This window comes from Hemitrygon akajei, chromosome 24, assembly GCF_048418815.1.
Source record: "Hemitrygon akajei chromosome 24, sHemAka1.3, whole genome shotgun sequence".
NCBI classification, from domain to species: Eukaryota; Metazoa; Chordata; class Chondrichthyes; order Myliobatiformes; family Dasyatidae; genus Hemitrygon; species Hemitrygon akajei.
The window spans coordinates 10,136,755-10,153,574 of NC_133147.1; the positions used below are offsets into that span (position 1 = coordinate 10,136,755).

The 16,820-nt window shown below is 44.5% G+C and overlaps 1 protein-coding gene across 2 annotated transcripts in view; it reads left to right on the plus strand.

Annotated features, from left to right (window-relative positions):
- The window catches only part of LOC140715860 (sestrin-1-like), a 116,645-nt gene that overhangs the window by 65,246 nt on the left and 34,579 nt on the right, over window positions 1–16,820 (plus strand). Inside the window, exon 1 of one of the 2 annotated variants that reach the window (XM_073028335.1) lies at window positions 13,116–13,258. The exons of the other annotated variant lie outside the window; for it this stretch is intronic. Coding sequence (XP_072884436.1) covers window positions 13,163–13,258 — 96 coding nt within the window. The 5' untranslated portion in view covers window positions 13,116–13,162. Of the gene's footprint in view, window positions 1–13,115; window positions 13,259–16,820 lie in introns of those variants that run through there. 2 annotated transcript variants of the gene reach the window in all.

The following is a 16,820-nucleotide window of genomic DNA, read 5'->3' on the forward strand; positions in this document are numbered from 1 at the left end:
TGAGGTGCACCAGTGTTGATCATCAGCGAGGAGGAGATATTATCACCAATCTGCATAGATTGTGGTCTTTGGGTTAGGAAATCGAGGATCTAATTGCAGAGGGAGGTACAGAGGTCAGATTCTGTAATTACTTGATCAGGATTGTGGGAATGATGGTGTTAAATGCTGAGCTGTGGCATCCTGATACATGTTTGTATTGTCCGGGTGGATCTAAGCCATGTGAAGATCCATTGAGATTGCGTCTGCTCTAGACCGATTGTGGCGATTGGCAAACTGTGGTGTGTCCAGGTTCTTGCTGAGGCAGGAGTTGACTCTAGCCATGACCAACCTCTCAAAGCACTTCATTGCCGGAGATGTGAGTGCTACTGGATGATAGTCATTAAGGCAGTTCACAATACTCTTCTTGGGCACTGGTATAATTGTTGCCCTTTTGAAGTCAGTGGGAATTTCCGACTGTAGCAGTGAGAGGTTGAAAATGTCCTTGAATGTAAAATATTACAGCACAGTACAGGTCCTCTCGCCCCGGGTATTGTGCTGACCTTTTCACCTACTCTAAGATCATTCTTGGGTGACAGGGTAGAGATGCATCTCTACCAAAGGAGGTGTAAGGCGCCTCTTTGCCCCTTCCCTCTGCTAGCCTGCAGGTCACCCTTGGGCAAGGTGTAGCACCTGCTTAGCCCCTGATCAGCCCCTGATCAGGGTCGTGAAGCCATGGGAGCAGCTGATGGATGGTCGTATGAGCAGCTGGTACATCAAGTCCTGGTTATGCGACCACCAACAGCAGGCAATCTCTGAAGAGTATTGATAATGGATGGGGGTCACCCGTCTTGTAAAGACACTGCCCAGAAGAAGGCAATAGCAAACCACTTCTGTAGAAAAAATTTACCAAGAACAATCACAGTTGTAGACCACGATGGCCTATGTCATACGACAGGGCACATAACGATGTCATCGTACGACACGGCACATAACAATGTCATCGTATGACACAGCACATAATGATGATGAAGATCAATCTAATCTTGCCCTCCTGCAAATTCCTTAATTTTCTATCTTTATTGGTGGGGGCAGCTTTGAAAAGTGGAGAAGTTTCCATAAATAGTTAGGATAATAAGACATTGGAGCAGAATTAGGCCAATAGCTCATCAAGTCTGCTGTGCTATTTGATCATGGCTGATTTATTTTCCCTCTCAACCATTCTTCTGCCTTCTCCCTGGAACATTCAGTGCCCTTAGTAATCAACAAACTATCAACCTGCACTTTAAAAATATCCCATGACTTGTCTTCCACAGCTGTCTGTGGCAATGAATTCCACAGATTTGTCACCCTCTGGCTAAGGAAATTTCTTGTCTCTTTAGACTCCAAAGGGACGTTCTTCTTCTTTGAGGCTGTGCCGTCTGGTTTTGGACTCCCTCGGTCTAGGAAACATTCTCTCTACATCCACTCTACCTAGGCGTTTCAATATCCAGCATGTTTCAGTGAGATCCTCCTCATCCTTCTAAACTCCAGCGAGTACAGGCCCAGAGCCTAGTTCCTTTCACAATGCTTACAGGTGTCCCGCAACCAGAGGATGTATTGAGAGCATCCTGAGCAGCTGCATCACTGCCTGGTTCGGGGATTGCAAGACCCTGCAGCAGATAGTGAGGTCAGCTGAGAAGATCATCGAGGTCTCTCTTCCCGCTATTACAGACATTTACACCTCACGCTGCACCTGCAAAGCTAACAGTATTGTGAAGGACCCTAAGCACCCCTCACACAAACTCTTCTCCCTCCTACCATCTAGCAAAAGGTACCGAAGCATTTGGGCTCTCACGACCAGACTGTGCAACAGTTTCTTCCCCCAAGCCATCAGACTCATCAATACTCAGTCTGTACTGAAATCTACATTTATTATTATGTTGTAATTTGTCCTCTACTGTGCCTGTTGTCTTGTTTATTAATTATTGTACTGCCCTGCACTGTTTTGTGTACTTTATGTAGTCCTGTGGAGGTCTGTAGTCTAGTGCAGTTTTTATGTTGTTTTACGTAGTATAGTGTAGCCTTGTGCTGTCTCACATAGTCTAGTGTAGTTTAGTGTTGTTTCATGTAACACCATGGTCCTGGAGGAACGTTGTTTTGTTTTTACTGTGTACTGTACCGGCAGTTTATGGTCGAAATGACAATAAACTTGACTGTAGAAGTTTGTCAAAGTATTAGATAACAAGCAGAATCTTTACAAACTCCTAAGGAAGGACAGGTACTTCTTTGTAATTGCACTTACGTGCTTGGCCAAGGACAGGTCCTCCAAAGTAATAAAATTGAGGAATTTAAAGTTGCTAACCCTCTCCACTTCTGATCCTCCAATGAGTTTGCACTTGATCAAGACAGATTGCAGATGCTAGAAACCTCGTGGAACAGTGCTGGAGGTACCTGTGGAAGGAAATGGTCGGCCATCATTTCAGGGTGAGACCCTTCATCTGGACTGGGGTTCCTTGACCCAAAATGATACCTGTCCTGCAGAGTCCAGCACCTTGTCATGAGTTCCTTTTACCGGCGTGAAGGCAGAATCCAACTGCGGCAGCCAAACCTTTGTAGGTAACCCAGAGGACACTGGTGAAACGTTAAGTTGGTACTATAGCTGGTCTTCAACTATGAATGTATAGAAGATCATTTAATGAGCATTTACGCTGACTGAAGTATTGCACAGGGAAGAAATGAAGAGTGCAAGGTTTTAAATGGCTACTTTCTGCTTATCAGTGATTATAGTTCCTGCAGGGTAATTCCCCGAATGTGAACTGGTTACAAACTCTGTCCTAGGTAGAAAAGGATTTACAAAACCTGATCAAACTGGGCAGCTTTATTCTGTTCCATTTAAGTGTTCCAAGAGCCAAGTTTATGGCTCCCTGGTGTCGGTGATTCAAGTCTTCTGGTAAGAAGCCAGCCCACTGTAGAGGGCAGCAAGCTTTATCTCTCGGTCAGAACTGTGTCATAAATGTAAGCAGTGTCCAATTATATGGAACACTGCAGTTAGTTAGTAGTTTCAGTGGCTTCTGAAGAATAATGGTGAGAGAACAAGTTTTAATTTATTTAGAGATAGTGTGGTGTAATATATAATTGATGTATAAAATTGTATTGTACTAATCCAAGTCAGACATTTATTGTATTTGTCATACTGTCAAGATATAGTCTTGACCAATTTTTTCATCAATTTTAATATTCAAATCAGTTTCCCATTTTTGTCTTGACCTATGAATTCCTGGTTTAATTGTCTGTTTTTGAATCAAATTATACATACAAGATGTAAATTTTTTAATTTTTCCATTTTGAATTAAAGTTTCTATTTCATTAGGTTTTGGCATTAACATTGTTTGACCCAATTTATCTCTTAAATAGGCCTTTAATTGAAAATAACAGAAAAGATATTTTATATTTATTCTTTAATTGATCAAACGACTTCAAAACAGTCACCTATATATCTGATCCCTTTTTGAAACCAGTTATATAAAAGTTGATTATCCATTGTAAAAGGATTAAGTCTATTTTGAATTAGGGTTCTCTTTGCTAATAAAGATTTCTTTATCTCATCATCCACATTTACCTTATTCCATAAATCGATCAGATGTTTTAATATAAGAGATTCTTTCTTTTCCCGTATCCATTTGGATTCCCATTTATATATAAAATCACCACAAAAAATAAATAGATTAAACCCAAATTTATCTGACCAATGTTTCCAATGTAATCAAGAAATCGGTACTTTTTTATACTCGGTCTTGTTTTAAAATTCAATCTTTTTGGATAAATCTAAGACTTCCACTGGAACAAATTATTGGAATACAACTTCCACATAGCCCAATATTATTTTTATTAGGAGATATTGAAGGGATAATACCGAAACCTAAATTGAATAAATATCAGAAAAAATTTATAAAAATTGCATTGGCAGTAGCCAAAAAAACTATTGCAGTTACTTGGAAATCAGATTCATACTTAGCTATGGACCGTTGGAATAATGAAATATATAGCTGCACTCCACTTGAAAAAATTACTTATAATTTAAGAAATGATATATTTTTGAAAATTTGGCACCCCTATCTACAAAAGATAGGATTAAATATATAGATCCTTTGAAGATAAAATTATTAGTTATTTGGGGGAAAAAAATAAAGATATATACTAAAGTTATTTTGAACTCCATGGAGCATGTGGGGATCCTCCGATATCCAGGCAATCTTTCTTTCTTTCTTTCTTTTTTTTTATTTTTTATTTTTTTTTTAGACAGGGATGTTAAGGGGGAAAGGGTTAAGGGGAGGGAGGAGGGCTAATATTAATTTTCATTACTCTATTATTCTATTCATTTTATGTAATTCTCTTAAAAATTCAATAAAAAATATATTTTTTAAAAAGGGTGTGGAATTGGCCCTTCTGGCCTTTCGAGCCATGCTGCCCAGCAACCTCCAGTTCTGCTCCTATGTCTTGTAGGTCGCGGGGAGAAGGCAGGAGAATGAGGTGGACTAGGAAATGGTGGGGCAGACTCTTGAATGCTTCTCTGATGATCTTGCACGCTTCCTCCTTTGCAGCTCGAGCTGTGCACAAGGTACTTGCAGTAAGTTTCGTGCTGAGCAAAGGAGCACCTAGAAGACCTAAGGCATTGGTCCCCACCCACCTGGCTGCCGACCGGTACTGGGCCGCAAAGGGTGTGACTCGTATCGCTTCATACCGCCAAATAATATCCTTTCCTTGCGGCCCGGTGGTTGGGGACCACTGGCCTAAGGAACTGTGTCGGGGAGTTGTGTGCTCCATAGCTCCATCACCATGCCAAAAAGTGTACTTTGGTGAGGCTGGAAGGCAGTTGAAGACCAGAATAGCAGGATATTGATTGCTGAACACTGGCTAAAATGCTCATGTTGACCAGGGTTTGTTGAGGCCAACATGCTTGGCAAGGAAGAGAATGTCTACAAGAGAAAGATTGGGGAATCACTAGAGATGCAGCATGTGGGGAGATCTAAATGTAGGTTCTAAGAGTGTAGGGATAACTCCATCCTGAGGCCACACATTCCTAAAGATGGTTTGACCTAACAATCGACCAGTCAGAGCAAAGCCAATGGTAACTAACCAATTAGGAATAATCAATTCACATCTAGCCAATCAGGATCAAGTAATAAGCCCCACAGGAGAGGGCATATAAGGAGGTGCCTCTCGGGGGACGTCGTGCACCCGAGGAAGATGGTTGGGTTTACCGGTGAAACGTTGTAATCCGTATCTGTAAGTATGTAAAATTACAAACAAGAGAAAATATGCAGATACTGGAAATCCAAGCAACACACACAAAATGGAACTGGAACTCAGCTGGCCAGGCAGCTTCTAAGAAAAGAGCACAGTCGACATTTCGGGCATTTGCAGGAAAAACACAATATACCAGGGGTTCCCAACCTGGCATCCACTGACCCCTCGGTTTATGGTAGGGGTCCGTGGCATAAAAAAGGTTGGGAACCCCTGCATTGAATGCTTTCCACAACAAAACACAGTCGGAACAAAGTCCACTCAGTGCAGCGCTCATTGACTTGCTAAACTGGTCTCATCAGTTTGAGAACCGAATGGTTGAAGGGGAAGTAGGCCTTCTTGAACCTGGTGGTATGGGACTTCAGGTTTCTGTACCTCCTTCCTGATGGTAGCTGTGAGAGGCTGGCATTGTCTGTAACATGGTGATCTATGATGATCCTGTAGGTACCACCAATGATGGGGAAGGATATGCCCGTGACAGTCCAGGTTTAAGATGGCGCGGATGATGCCCAGCGATTACTTATTGGTGGCAAAATACAAAACAAACTACTGAATACCTTATTAATAACACTTTATCAATAATGATCAGAGCTAACCATGGAGAGGCAAGCGGAATTGAGAACTGGTCGAGGCGAGTGGTAGCGGTGACGGAGGCACAGGGAAGGCCTGCTCGAGGAAAGTGAAGGCGGAGCTGGGGTCGGAGCAGACTCGTGGTGTCCCTGATGTCCGATGGAATTAAGCAAGCGCCAGGCCGAATTAGAAAGGTTGGGAATGAGCTGAAACATAGCGGCAGGTTTCAGGCTCTGAGAGCGAGGAACGACTTGGTGTTTGGCTGATTTAAGCGCCAGGCCAGATTGAAAAGGTTAGGTGTCAGGACCGAAGGTGAAGTGAGGGCTGGTTCTGCTGGCTACTCTTTGACCTTTACTCAGCTCTGCGCTGAACTGGGGCTGTGGCCTGCTCTGGCTGCAGTGATGCCTGGCTTCGTGTCTTTTGGAAAACTCCAGTTCTGAAGCTATTTGCTTACTTTTATTGTGTGCACGATTTGGTTTTTTTTCTCTGTGTGCTTTGGGTGTTTGACGGTCTTTGTTTTAATGGGTCCTTTTGATATTTCTTTGTCTTGTAGCTGCCTATAAAGAGACAAATCTCAGAGCTGTATAACATATAGGTGCTTTGATAATAAATGTCCATCGAACTCTCTACAACTTCCTGCATTTCTGCAAATTCGAGACTACTGTACCAGTCTATAATGTAACCAGTCAAGATGATTTCAGTGGATGGTTGAAACCTGATTGGCAATGTGTCTTTCAATGTTAGTTTCTACTTGGCACACTAAGTGGTTGAGCCTGAAGTATTGGATATGAAGTGTTATTAGGTATTGGAGATGAATGTTAGTCAATCTACTTGGGAGTTGGGTACTCTTGAGTTCCTGCAGGGGAAATTCCAAGAACCAGGCTGGATACAGGAAGTGTTTTTTTTTTTAAGTATTGATTTTGTTGACTCGAATGCCAGAATGTGCAGTTTCATGAGTGTGAAGCTAACTTTGGAGCAGATACTTCCTTGGCTTGAAGTTCAGGACATCTTCAAGGAATGATGCCTCAGAAAGGTGGTGGCCATTGTTAAGGACCCCCCCTCCCCCCACCCACCACCACCACCCAAGATGTGCCCTCTTCTCATTACTACCATCATGGTGGAGGTACAGGAGCCTGAAGGCACACACTCAGCGATTCAGGAACAGCTTCTTCCCCTCTGCCATCTGATTTCTGAATGGACATTGAACCCATGAACACTACTCAATACTTGTAATTTCTATTTTTACACTACTTAATGTATTTGATGTTACTGTAATTCAGTTTTATTTCTAATATGTGATGCATTGTATTGCTGCAAAGAAAACAAATTTCATGACACATGCTCGTGATATTAAACCTGATTCTGATTCTAAACTGTTAATGATGTTACGTGCTAGAGAGGGAAACTATAACCGCCTAGATCTTGTCATTTGCTGGAGAGGTTCTTGAATGTGTGAGTAAGTATTTGTTTGAAGTTGGGCTGCTTGGGGTGTGCCAGTGTGAATTTGTGAAGGGCACTTCATCATGGAATAAATCTGCTGCGTGCTGAGGTAATCAATTCAGTTTTGGGGAGGATGATATTCACTGGGATTTTAAGGGTTTTCACAGGAAAACTTCCTGCTAATCAAAAGGATAGGAATAATGGATGTGTAAGACATGGCAGAATAGGCTATTCGGCCCATCAAGTCTGCTCCACCATTCCATAATTATTATTCCTCTCTACCCTGTTCTCCTGTCTTCTCACCGTAATCTTTGACTAATCAAGACCCTATCGACCTTCACTTTAAATATACGCAATGACTTGGCCTGCACAGCTGCCTGTGGCAATGAATTCCACAGATCCTCTAGCTAAAAATTTCCTCTTTGTCACTATTTGTGGTATGTTTGTGACCCAAATGGGGCTGGACATAAAGTGGCGTAGGAGTTGGTAAAGTGGTGTGGGGCTGCAGACGGGCCACAGCTGTTGTACTTCGTTCAGATAATCAAATGGGCTTTGAAGAAAAGGGCTGTGGAAAGTGGAGATTAGTTTGAGGAAGTTATGGTTGACACACACAAAAAAAACTGGGTGCCAGCCAAGAGCAATGGTGCAGGAATGACAGGGTCAGGGAAACTGAACAAGTTGGCATTAGTATGTTAGAGAGTTGAGGAACTGAAGTGATTTTTCTAAAACTTATAAAAATTTTTATAAATCTTTATAAAACTGTGTTTAGTTCTGGTCACCTCATTAGAGAAAGGATGTGAAATCTTCAGAGAGGGTACAGAGATATACCAGGATCCTGCCTGGATTAGAGAGCTCGTCTTATGATGAAAGTTTCAGCAAGCCAGGGTTTCTCTCTGTGGACTGAAGAAGAATGGAGAGGTGACTGATTTACAGCAAGTGTATGAAATACACAGGTGGAGTGGACAGTCAGACTTTCTCCCCAGAGTGGAAATGGCTAATAAAAGAGGGTATAATTTTAAGGCGATTGGAGGAAAGTTCATGAATCTCTAAAGAGTATTGATAATGGCTGGGCTCACTTGTCATGGAAGGAGCTGGTACATATAACAAGTCCTGGTTTTGTGACCACTGACGCCAGGGAGACAATCTCTGAAGAGTATTGATGATGGTTGGGGTCACCCGTCTTGTAAAGACACTGCCCAGAAGAAGGCAATGGCAAACCACTGGAGAAGAATTTGCCAAGAACAGTCATGGTCGTGGAAAGATCATGATCGCCCATGTCATACGACATGGCACAGCAGATTCTGTGGACGTGAATGGGACACCTGAATGGTATGTTGGCTCCCAGGTGCCAGGGTTAGTGACATCTCGGATTGCATCTTGGAGGGGGAGGGAGAGCAGTGAGGTGTCTTGGTACATGTTGGTACCAATAACATGGGAAGGAAAAGCAAAGAGAGAATTTAGAGAGCCAGGTAGAAAGCTGGAAAGCAGGATCTCCAGGGTAATAATTTCTGGATGGCTACCTGTGCCATGTGCCAGTGAGGGTAGAAACAGGATGATTTGGCAGAATAATGCATGGCTGAGAAGCTAGTACAGGGGTCTGGCTTCAGGTTCTTAGATCATAGGGATCTCTTCTAGGGGAGGTATGACCTGTACAAAAGTGACGGGTTGCACCTGCTCCCGAGGGGGACCAATATTCTCGTGGGCAGGTTTGTTCGAGCTGTTGGGGAGGGTTTAAACTAATTTGGCAGGGGGGTGGGAACCGGAGTGAAGGGACTCAGGATAGTACGGATGGTAAAAAGGCAAAGATAGCATGGAGTCAGACTGTCAGGAAGGGCAGGCAGTGATAGGACAAAATTGCAGCCAGTAGGGTGAGTATCAGTGCATTAGGGATTCAGAATCAAAAAGGCAGCAAATACAGTACTCAAAGTGTTATATCTCAATGAATGAAGTATATAAAATAAGGGGGATGATCTTGTTGCACTGTTACAGATTGTTGGGTATGATGTGGCCAACACTGAATCATGGCTGAACGATGGTTGTAGTTGGGAGTTGAATGTCCAATATTGCACGTGCTATTGGAGGGATAGGAAGGTAGGCGGAGGGGGTGGCATGGCTCTGCTTGTAAAGAATGGCATCTAATCAGTAGAAAGATGTGAAGTAGGATCGGAAGATGTTGAATCCTTGTGGGTTGAGTTAAGAAACTACAAGAGTAAAGGATGTTGATGGCAGTTATGTACAGGCTCCCAAACAGTAGCTGGGATGTGGAACACAGATTACAATGAGAAATAGAAAAGGCGTGTCAAAAGGGCGATATTATGATAGTCTTGGGAGATTTTAACATGCAGGTTGATTGGGAAAATCAGGTGGGCAATAGATCAAGAAAGCAAGTTTGTTAAATGCCTACAAGATGGCCTTTTAGAGCAGTTTGTCATTGAGCCTAGGGGATCAGCTATACTGAATTGGTGTTATGTAATGAACCAGAGGTGATTAGGGAGCTTTAAGGTTAAAAAAAAAATTCTTAGGCTGTGATCACAATGTGATTGTCAACTTTAAATTTGATGGGCTAATGTAAATTCTGACATAGCAGTATTTCAATTGAGTAGAAGAAATTACAGTGGTATGAGAGAGGAGTTGGCCAAAGTAAATTGGAAGGATGACAGACAGTACAGCAGCAATGGCGTGAGTTTCTGGGAAAAATGAGGAAGTTGCAGAACAGGTTGTCGTTGGAATACACAAAAAAATACTCATGGAAAGTCAAAGCTAATGTAAAAGCAAAAGAGGGCATACAACAAAGCAAAAATTAGTGGGGAGATAGAGGATTGGAAAGATTTAAAAATCCTACAGTGAGCAACTAAAAGAATCATCAGGAGGGAAAAGATGAAATATGAAAGCAAGCTAGCAAGCAATATCAAAGTGGATAGTAAAAGCCTTTTCAAGTGTATATATAAAAAATAAAGAGATGAGAGTAGATATGGGACTGCTAGAAAATGGTGCCAGAGAAATAATAACGGGGAACAAGGAGATGGCAGATGAACTAAATGAGTATTTTGTATCAGCCTTCTCTGTGGAAGACACCAGCAGTGTGCCAGATGTTGAAGGGTGTGAGGGGCGAAACTGCACTGAGGTGACAATAATGCAAAGTTCAAGGTAAATTTATTGCCAAAGTACATATGTCACCATCTACAACCCCCGAGATTCATTTTCTTGTGGGCATACTCAATAGAACAATATCTATAACAGAATCAATGAAAAACTGCACCAACCTGGGAGTTCAGCCAGTGAAGAAATACAATTAATGGGCTTGAATGTGGTGGTACCACTGGGCAGGAGTTGGACCACATGACAATAAAACAGGAGCAGATTTAGGCCATTCAGCCCATTGAGTCTGCTCAATTCCATCAGGGCTGATACCAGATCCAACTCAACCCCAGTCACCCGCCTTCTTGCCATAAACCTTTGAACTTTTCAACATTCAGTATGTTTCAATGAGATCCCCACGCATTCTTCTATATTCCAGTGAGTACGGGTCCAAAGCTGCCAAACACTCCTCATGTTAACCCCTTCATTCCCAGAATCATCCTCATGAACATCCTCTCTAATGACAACACATCCTTTCTGAGATATGGGGCCCAAAACTGTTGACAGTACTCCAAGTGCGGCCTGAATAGTGCACAAGCTGCACTATTGTTCCTAGTGTGAAAGAGAGGATTGGTTCAGAATCGGGTTTAATATCGCCGGCCCGTGTCGTGAAACTTGGTGTCTTTGCGGTACGATAAAGGAAAAAAACTGAATTACAATAAGAAGTGTGTGTTTATTTTAAATGAGTGCGCATATAGAACTAAAAGAAGTAGCGATGTAGTGTTCAAAGGTTCAATGTCCACTCAGAAATCGGATGGCAGAGGGGAAGAAGCTGTTCCTGAATCGTTGAGTGTGTGCCTTCAGGCTCCTGTACCTCCTCCCCGACGGTAACAAGGACACGAGGGCATGTCCTGGGTAATGGGGGTCCTTTATGGTGGATGCCGCCTATCTGAGGCATCACTCCTTGAAGATGCTGGGCAGGCTGGTGGAGCTGACCACATTTATGTCTTTCTGCAGCTTATTTTGATCCTGTGCTGTATCTCCCCATGCCCCTTCCCCAATACCCGACGGTGATGCAGCCAGGTAGAATGCTTTCCACGGCACACCTGTAGAAATTTGCCAGTGGTCTAGGTGACATACGAAATAACAGCGGGAAAAGAGCTGTCAAGTCCGGACGTTTGGTCATTCGAGGTACTATACTGTGGAAAAGGAAATGGCCAGGGTGACAGGCCCCCTTGAGGACACTTAGTCTCGCTGCTGCACCGTGCGTTTGAAGATAGGCTGGGTGGTCGTGAAATAATGAACGCTGGACACTCCGTTCAAATAATACGCTTTGCAACCCTATGTGACCTCGGGTCGACGTGAAAAGATTCCGTACGCTGTGATCTGTATTATCTCCGTCCTGGCCAGAGAAAGGTCCCTGGGAATGCAATACTGCAGAGTGGGGAGCTCGCCCTGCAGATTCCCCGCAGTATCGCACTTCCCCTGGACCGAGACCGCAAGGAGCTCAAGAGATACTCTTGTGAAGCATCTACAGGAAAAGATGTTGCCAACAGGACGTCATTGGCTAACAACGACGCCAATGAGAAGCTTGCTCGGCCTTGTTAGCTGATGCTTTGGTTACGATGTTGACCTGCACGTTGTATCTATCGCCAGCCAGTCCTCATTGGCAGAAGTAGAAATGCGCTTAACCAATCAGCTGCAACAGATACAAATCGGAAGGCTTGTTGCTTGGTTGTAATTTTAACTCTTTTTGGTCTTTTAGTATTTTTTTCCACCCCATAACTAACAATAAAATATCAAGCTACATTATGCCCTCCATTACAATAGTTGCGCAAAACTAATTTTAAAATTGCGGTTACCAAACAAAAACTTTTTTTTAATTTGAAAGGCAGTAACAACCCGTTTAAGAAACCGTTCAGTAAGTTAAGTGACAATGCTACTGCTGGAAATCCAACGCAATACAGACACTCAACGCTGGAGGAACTCAGCGGCTCAGGCAGGATCAATGGAAATGAATCAACGTTTCGGACCGCCGAGACGCCACAGGACTCGGGGTCTCGGCCCGAAACGTCGACTGTTTATTCATTTCCGCAGACCCTGCCTGACCCGCTGAGTTCCTCCAGCATTTTGTGCGCATTGCAGGAAGTGAAGTGAGATCGGTGCTAAGTAGTTTCGCGTCTGAAGCAAAGTCCACAGATTTCTCCGGTGAATGTTCTCGAGTGACAAAGTACACCGAATAATTTTCGTTTTCGGCAGATTATTTCTCTCTCCCCCGCTCCTCCCTTCCTCCCCCCCCCCCCCCCCCCCCACTTCCCCAGCCTTGGCCGCGCCCCCGCGGACGGTACATTTCTGAACAAACTCGATCAGGGTTTCAAGTTTTTAAAACATATAGTTTCTGCAACTTTTTTTTTGCAAGCTCTGCAAACATTTCAAATATTCCTGTTTTTTTTTGGTCTGCTTAATTTACTGATGTTAAATACTATCCTCTCTCTCCCCCCCCCCCCCCCCCCACACACACAGAAACACACGCACAGAAAAGGTTGTATTAGAAAAAAATAATTGTATTAAAACCACTCGTGATATTGTTCGCCGCGACACCAGCCTGGGGAAGGGGGCGGGACCAGTCAGGAGAGACTGACCGCAGAACGCCAATTGGCTGCTGGCGGCAGAGAGGCGTTTCCTATTGGCCGCGGGGTGGTGGGGGCGGGACTTCGCGGCCCTATATCAAGACGGCCGAGCAGCTGGAGGGGTCGCCGGTCTCCGGGAGTTGTTCCACTGCTTACCGTAGGGTCTCTCCGGCCAGCCCGCCATGACAGTGGCGGCCGCTTCCCTGCACGGTGGCGGCATGGACTCCGTGCTGGAGGACTATCTCACCTGCGACCATTGCAAGCGGGTCCGCCTTGAGGTGAGTCGCTGGTTCGGGGGCTCACCTTCTCCAGGTGAGTCCCTCGCCCGACCCCTTTGCCACAGCTAGCCCCCTGCTCTGCATACCCGAGTTATTGCCAATCGAGCCAGACTAACTCAGCAGACTGAACGACAGATTCTGCAGCTGATGGAATTCGTGATTTGAACTTTTTCCCCCCTCTTGTCAGTGCTACCTGTTTTGCTGACTTCCTCCAGCTTTGAGTGCGTCTGGGCTCGGCGGGTGCAGCACACAGCGGGACGTGGGGACCGCAGCACCCTCCGGCTCTTGTCCCACGGAACTTGCGCTGCTCAGTGGGGGGGAAGTGAGCGAGTACCCGTGTGATGTGTTGCTAAAACCAAAGACCTGCAAGCTCTGTGCTTTGCGGAGTCTCGGCTGTGGGTTCACCTGTCCACAGTGACTCCGCTGCCTTGACTTCTGTAGCCCGGTGGCCGCACCAGCTTCCGCCCCAAATTCGGATACAAGTTTTTTTTTTCGGTTTTGGTATTCCTGTAACTGCATCTGACTTGTGAGTGATCCTCTGATGGGTCTTTCCCTGCTTCACTTCCTGGTTGGGGAAGGGAACACTCCTCGGCTGTCCAGTGAGTTGTGTTTTCTAGATGATGGGGATTGCAGTTCAACTGTTCCACGGGTCAGCACAGGCGCATGTTCGCCGAAGCTGTTACAAAGCGGAGAAATACAAAGTCAGTTCATGTCAGTATGGCCCTGTCGACGGTTTGCACTGATGTTATGTATCAGTTTAATATCAGAAACATGTATCGTGAAATTTGTTAACTCGGCAGCAGTACAATGCAGTACACGATAAAAAAAATAGCTGTATAATATATATTGCTATTCGATATATATATTTATAAATTAAATAAATAGTGCAAAATAGAAATTATAAAAAAGTAGTGAGGTAGTGTTTGTGGGTTCAATGTCCAGTCAGAAATGACCGGGGGGGGGGGGGGGGTGTTGTACGAGGCTGTCCCTGAATCTCAGTCCTGCCAGCAGCTTTCAAGGTGCTTGTCAGTGTCACCCACCCTGATGTTGAGCATCAGTGGAGTGGGCCAGGCACCTCCGCTCCATCCGCCGAAAGCAGAACTTCCCGGAGGCTCGCCGTTTTGATTCCGCTTCCCATTCCCGATCTGGTACGTCGGTCCATGGCCAAGCAACGCCTCGCATCTCGCCTAGCCAGCCTTCAACCTGATGGCATGAGCATCGATTTCTCCTCCTTGGCAATTTTCTCCCCTCCCCCTTCGCTCTTCAATTCCCCACTCTGGTTTCTTCTAACCTCTTCTCCTTACCTGCCCATCACTTTACCATCCTACCCCCTCCTCCAGATTCCTTCCTCTCCAGCTCTTTATCGCTCCCACCCACCCAGCTGGCTTTGCCTATCACCTCTGAGCTATCCTCACCCTCCTCCCACCTTCCCTGTTCTAGTGTCTTCCTTTCCAGTCCTAATAAAGCTTGACTGCTTATTCCGCTCCGTAGATGCTGCTTGGCTTGATGAGTTCCGTCTGTGTGTGTGTGTGTGTGTGTGTGTGTGTGTGTGTCTGTGTGTGTTGCGCTGGATTTCCAGCTTCTGCAGAACCTCTGGTGTTTAAAGATCAGTCGTGCATTTAGGCTGTGCAATCTCTGAGTAATATCATGGAGCCCCCACCACCGTCCAGGACATGCTCATTTCTTGCTGCTGCCATCAGGAAGGAGGTACAGGAGCCTCACCACCAGCTTCAGGAACAGTTATGACCCCTCAACCATCACAACATTGAGCTTATCCACAGCCTATGCCTTCAATGACTCTGTGACTCATGTTCTCACTATTTGGATAATCTGTATTTTACACATTGGTTGTTTGTCCATCTTTATTTTTCATTGATTCTATTGGTTCTTTGGAATCTCCAGGCAGTATATGGTGATTTGTTAAATTTACTTTGAACACCTTGAACTTTATTGGGAGCATGACTAGACTTTCAGCCGGGTCTTCATTTTCCCAGTACCTCGTTTTCTCTGCTTAATTCCTGGAACTCTGACAGCTCAGCAACTTTGATGAACACAGCTGAAAGTTTGGGTTGAGACTAAACGTTGTAGAAATTGGCAAGTCCATCACTTTCCATATTTCCAGGAACTACTTCGATTCTGCCTTTTTGAACCGGCTTGATCCTGGACTTTGTTGTCACTCACAATATTAGTGATGCAGCTAAGTCGCTGCTCAGCAAAACCCAGTACTATTGCAATCACTCTAGTCCATTAGACATAGAAGCAGACAAGGGCCATTCGGCCCATCGAGTCTGCTCCGCCATTCCATTAAGGCTGAACCCAAATCCCATTCAACCCCATTAACCTGGCTTCTCGCCATAACCTTTGATGCCCTAACCAAATCAGGAAACTATCGGTTTTAATTTTATACATGCCCAATGTCTTGGCCTCCACAGCAGATTCACACTACTCTCTGGCTTAAAAAAAAGTTCCTCCTGACCTCTGTTCTAAAGGGTTGCCCCTCAATTTGGAGGCTGTGCCCTCGAGTTCTGGACACACCCACCAAAGGAAACATCCTCTCCACATCCACCTTATCTAGGTAGGTTTCAATGAGATCCCCACGCATTCTTCTATATTCCAGTGAGTACAGGCCCAAAGCTACCACACGCTCCTCATATGTTAACTCCTTCATTCCCAGAATCATCCTTGTGAACTTCCAATGACAACACATCCTTTCTGAGATAAGGGGCCCAAAACTGTTGACAATACTCCAAGTGCGGCCTGAATAGTGTCTTATAAAGCCCTCAGTGTTATCTCCCTGTTTTCACCTTCTATTCCCCTTGAAATAAATGCCAACGTTGCACTTGCTTTCTTTACCACAGACTCAACCTGTGAATTAATCTTCTTGGAGTCTTGCACGAGGATTCCCAAGAACCTCTGCACCTCTATAATTTGAATTTTCTCCCCGTTCAGGTAATAGTCCACACTGTTGTTCCTTTTAGCAAAATGCATTATCGTATATTTCCCAACACTCTATTCTACCTGCCACTTTTTTTGCCCATTCTTCCAATTGTTTAAGTCTTGCTGCAATCGCATTGCTTCCTCAGCACTACCTACCTATCTTCGTATTATCCACAAACTTTGCCGCAAAGCTGAGTTGAGTGTGATGTTCTCCTAAGGGTTTGTCTTTTGATGGCTTCTCAGGTGGCTGTAGGGGACGATCTGGGATCCACATACTCTGGTGCGGTTGGGAAGAGCAAGTGGTGCCTGTGGTTAGTTGCTGGGTCTCTTGGCTGTTCAGTCTTTCCTTTCAGAGCTGCCGCTTGTTCTTTGCGGCACAGTGAAGCTCATTCTTGTGTAGCGCAGCTCCCTCTCGAACAGGTCTCCTCCGTGTCTATCTATTGAGTGTGATGGATTCCTAGTTTTTCAATCTAAGAGTTTGAATCATTGCTGGGGAATTTAAATGGAAGTGATTTAAAATGAAAACAGCATGTACTTCCATTCTGCACGTCTAGGTTGACAAAGTAATTCACTTGTAACTGCCTGAGGTAAGGACATTTGGTTGAACAATAAGTCTTGGCATTTT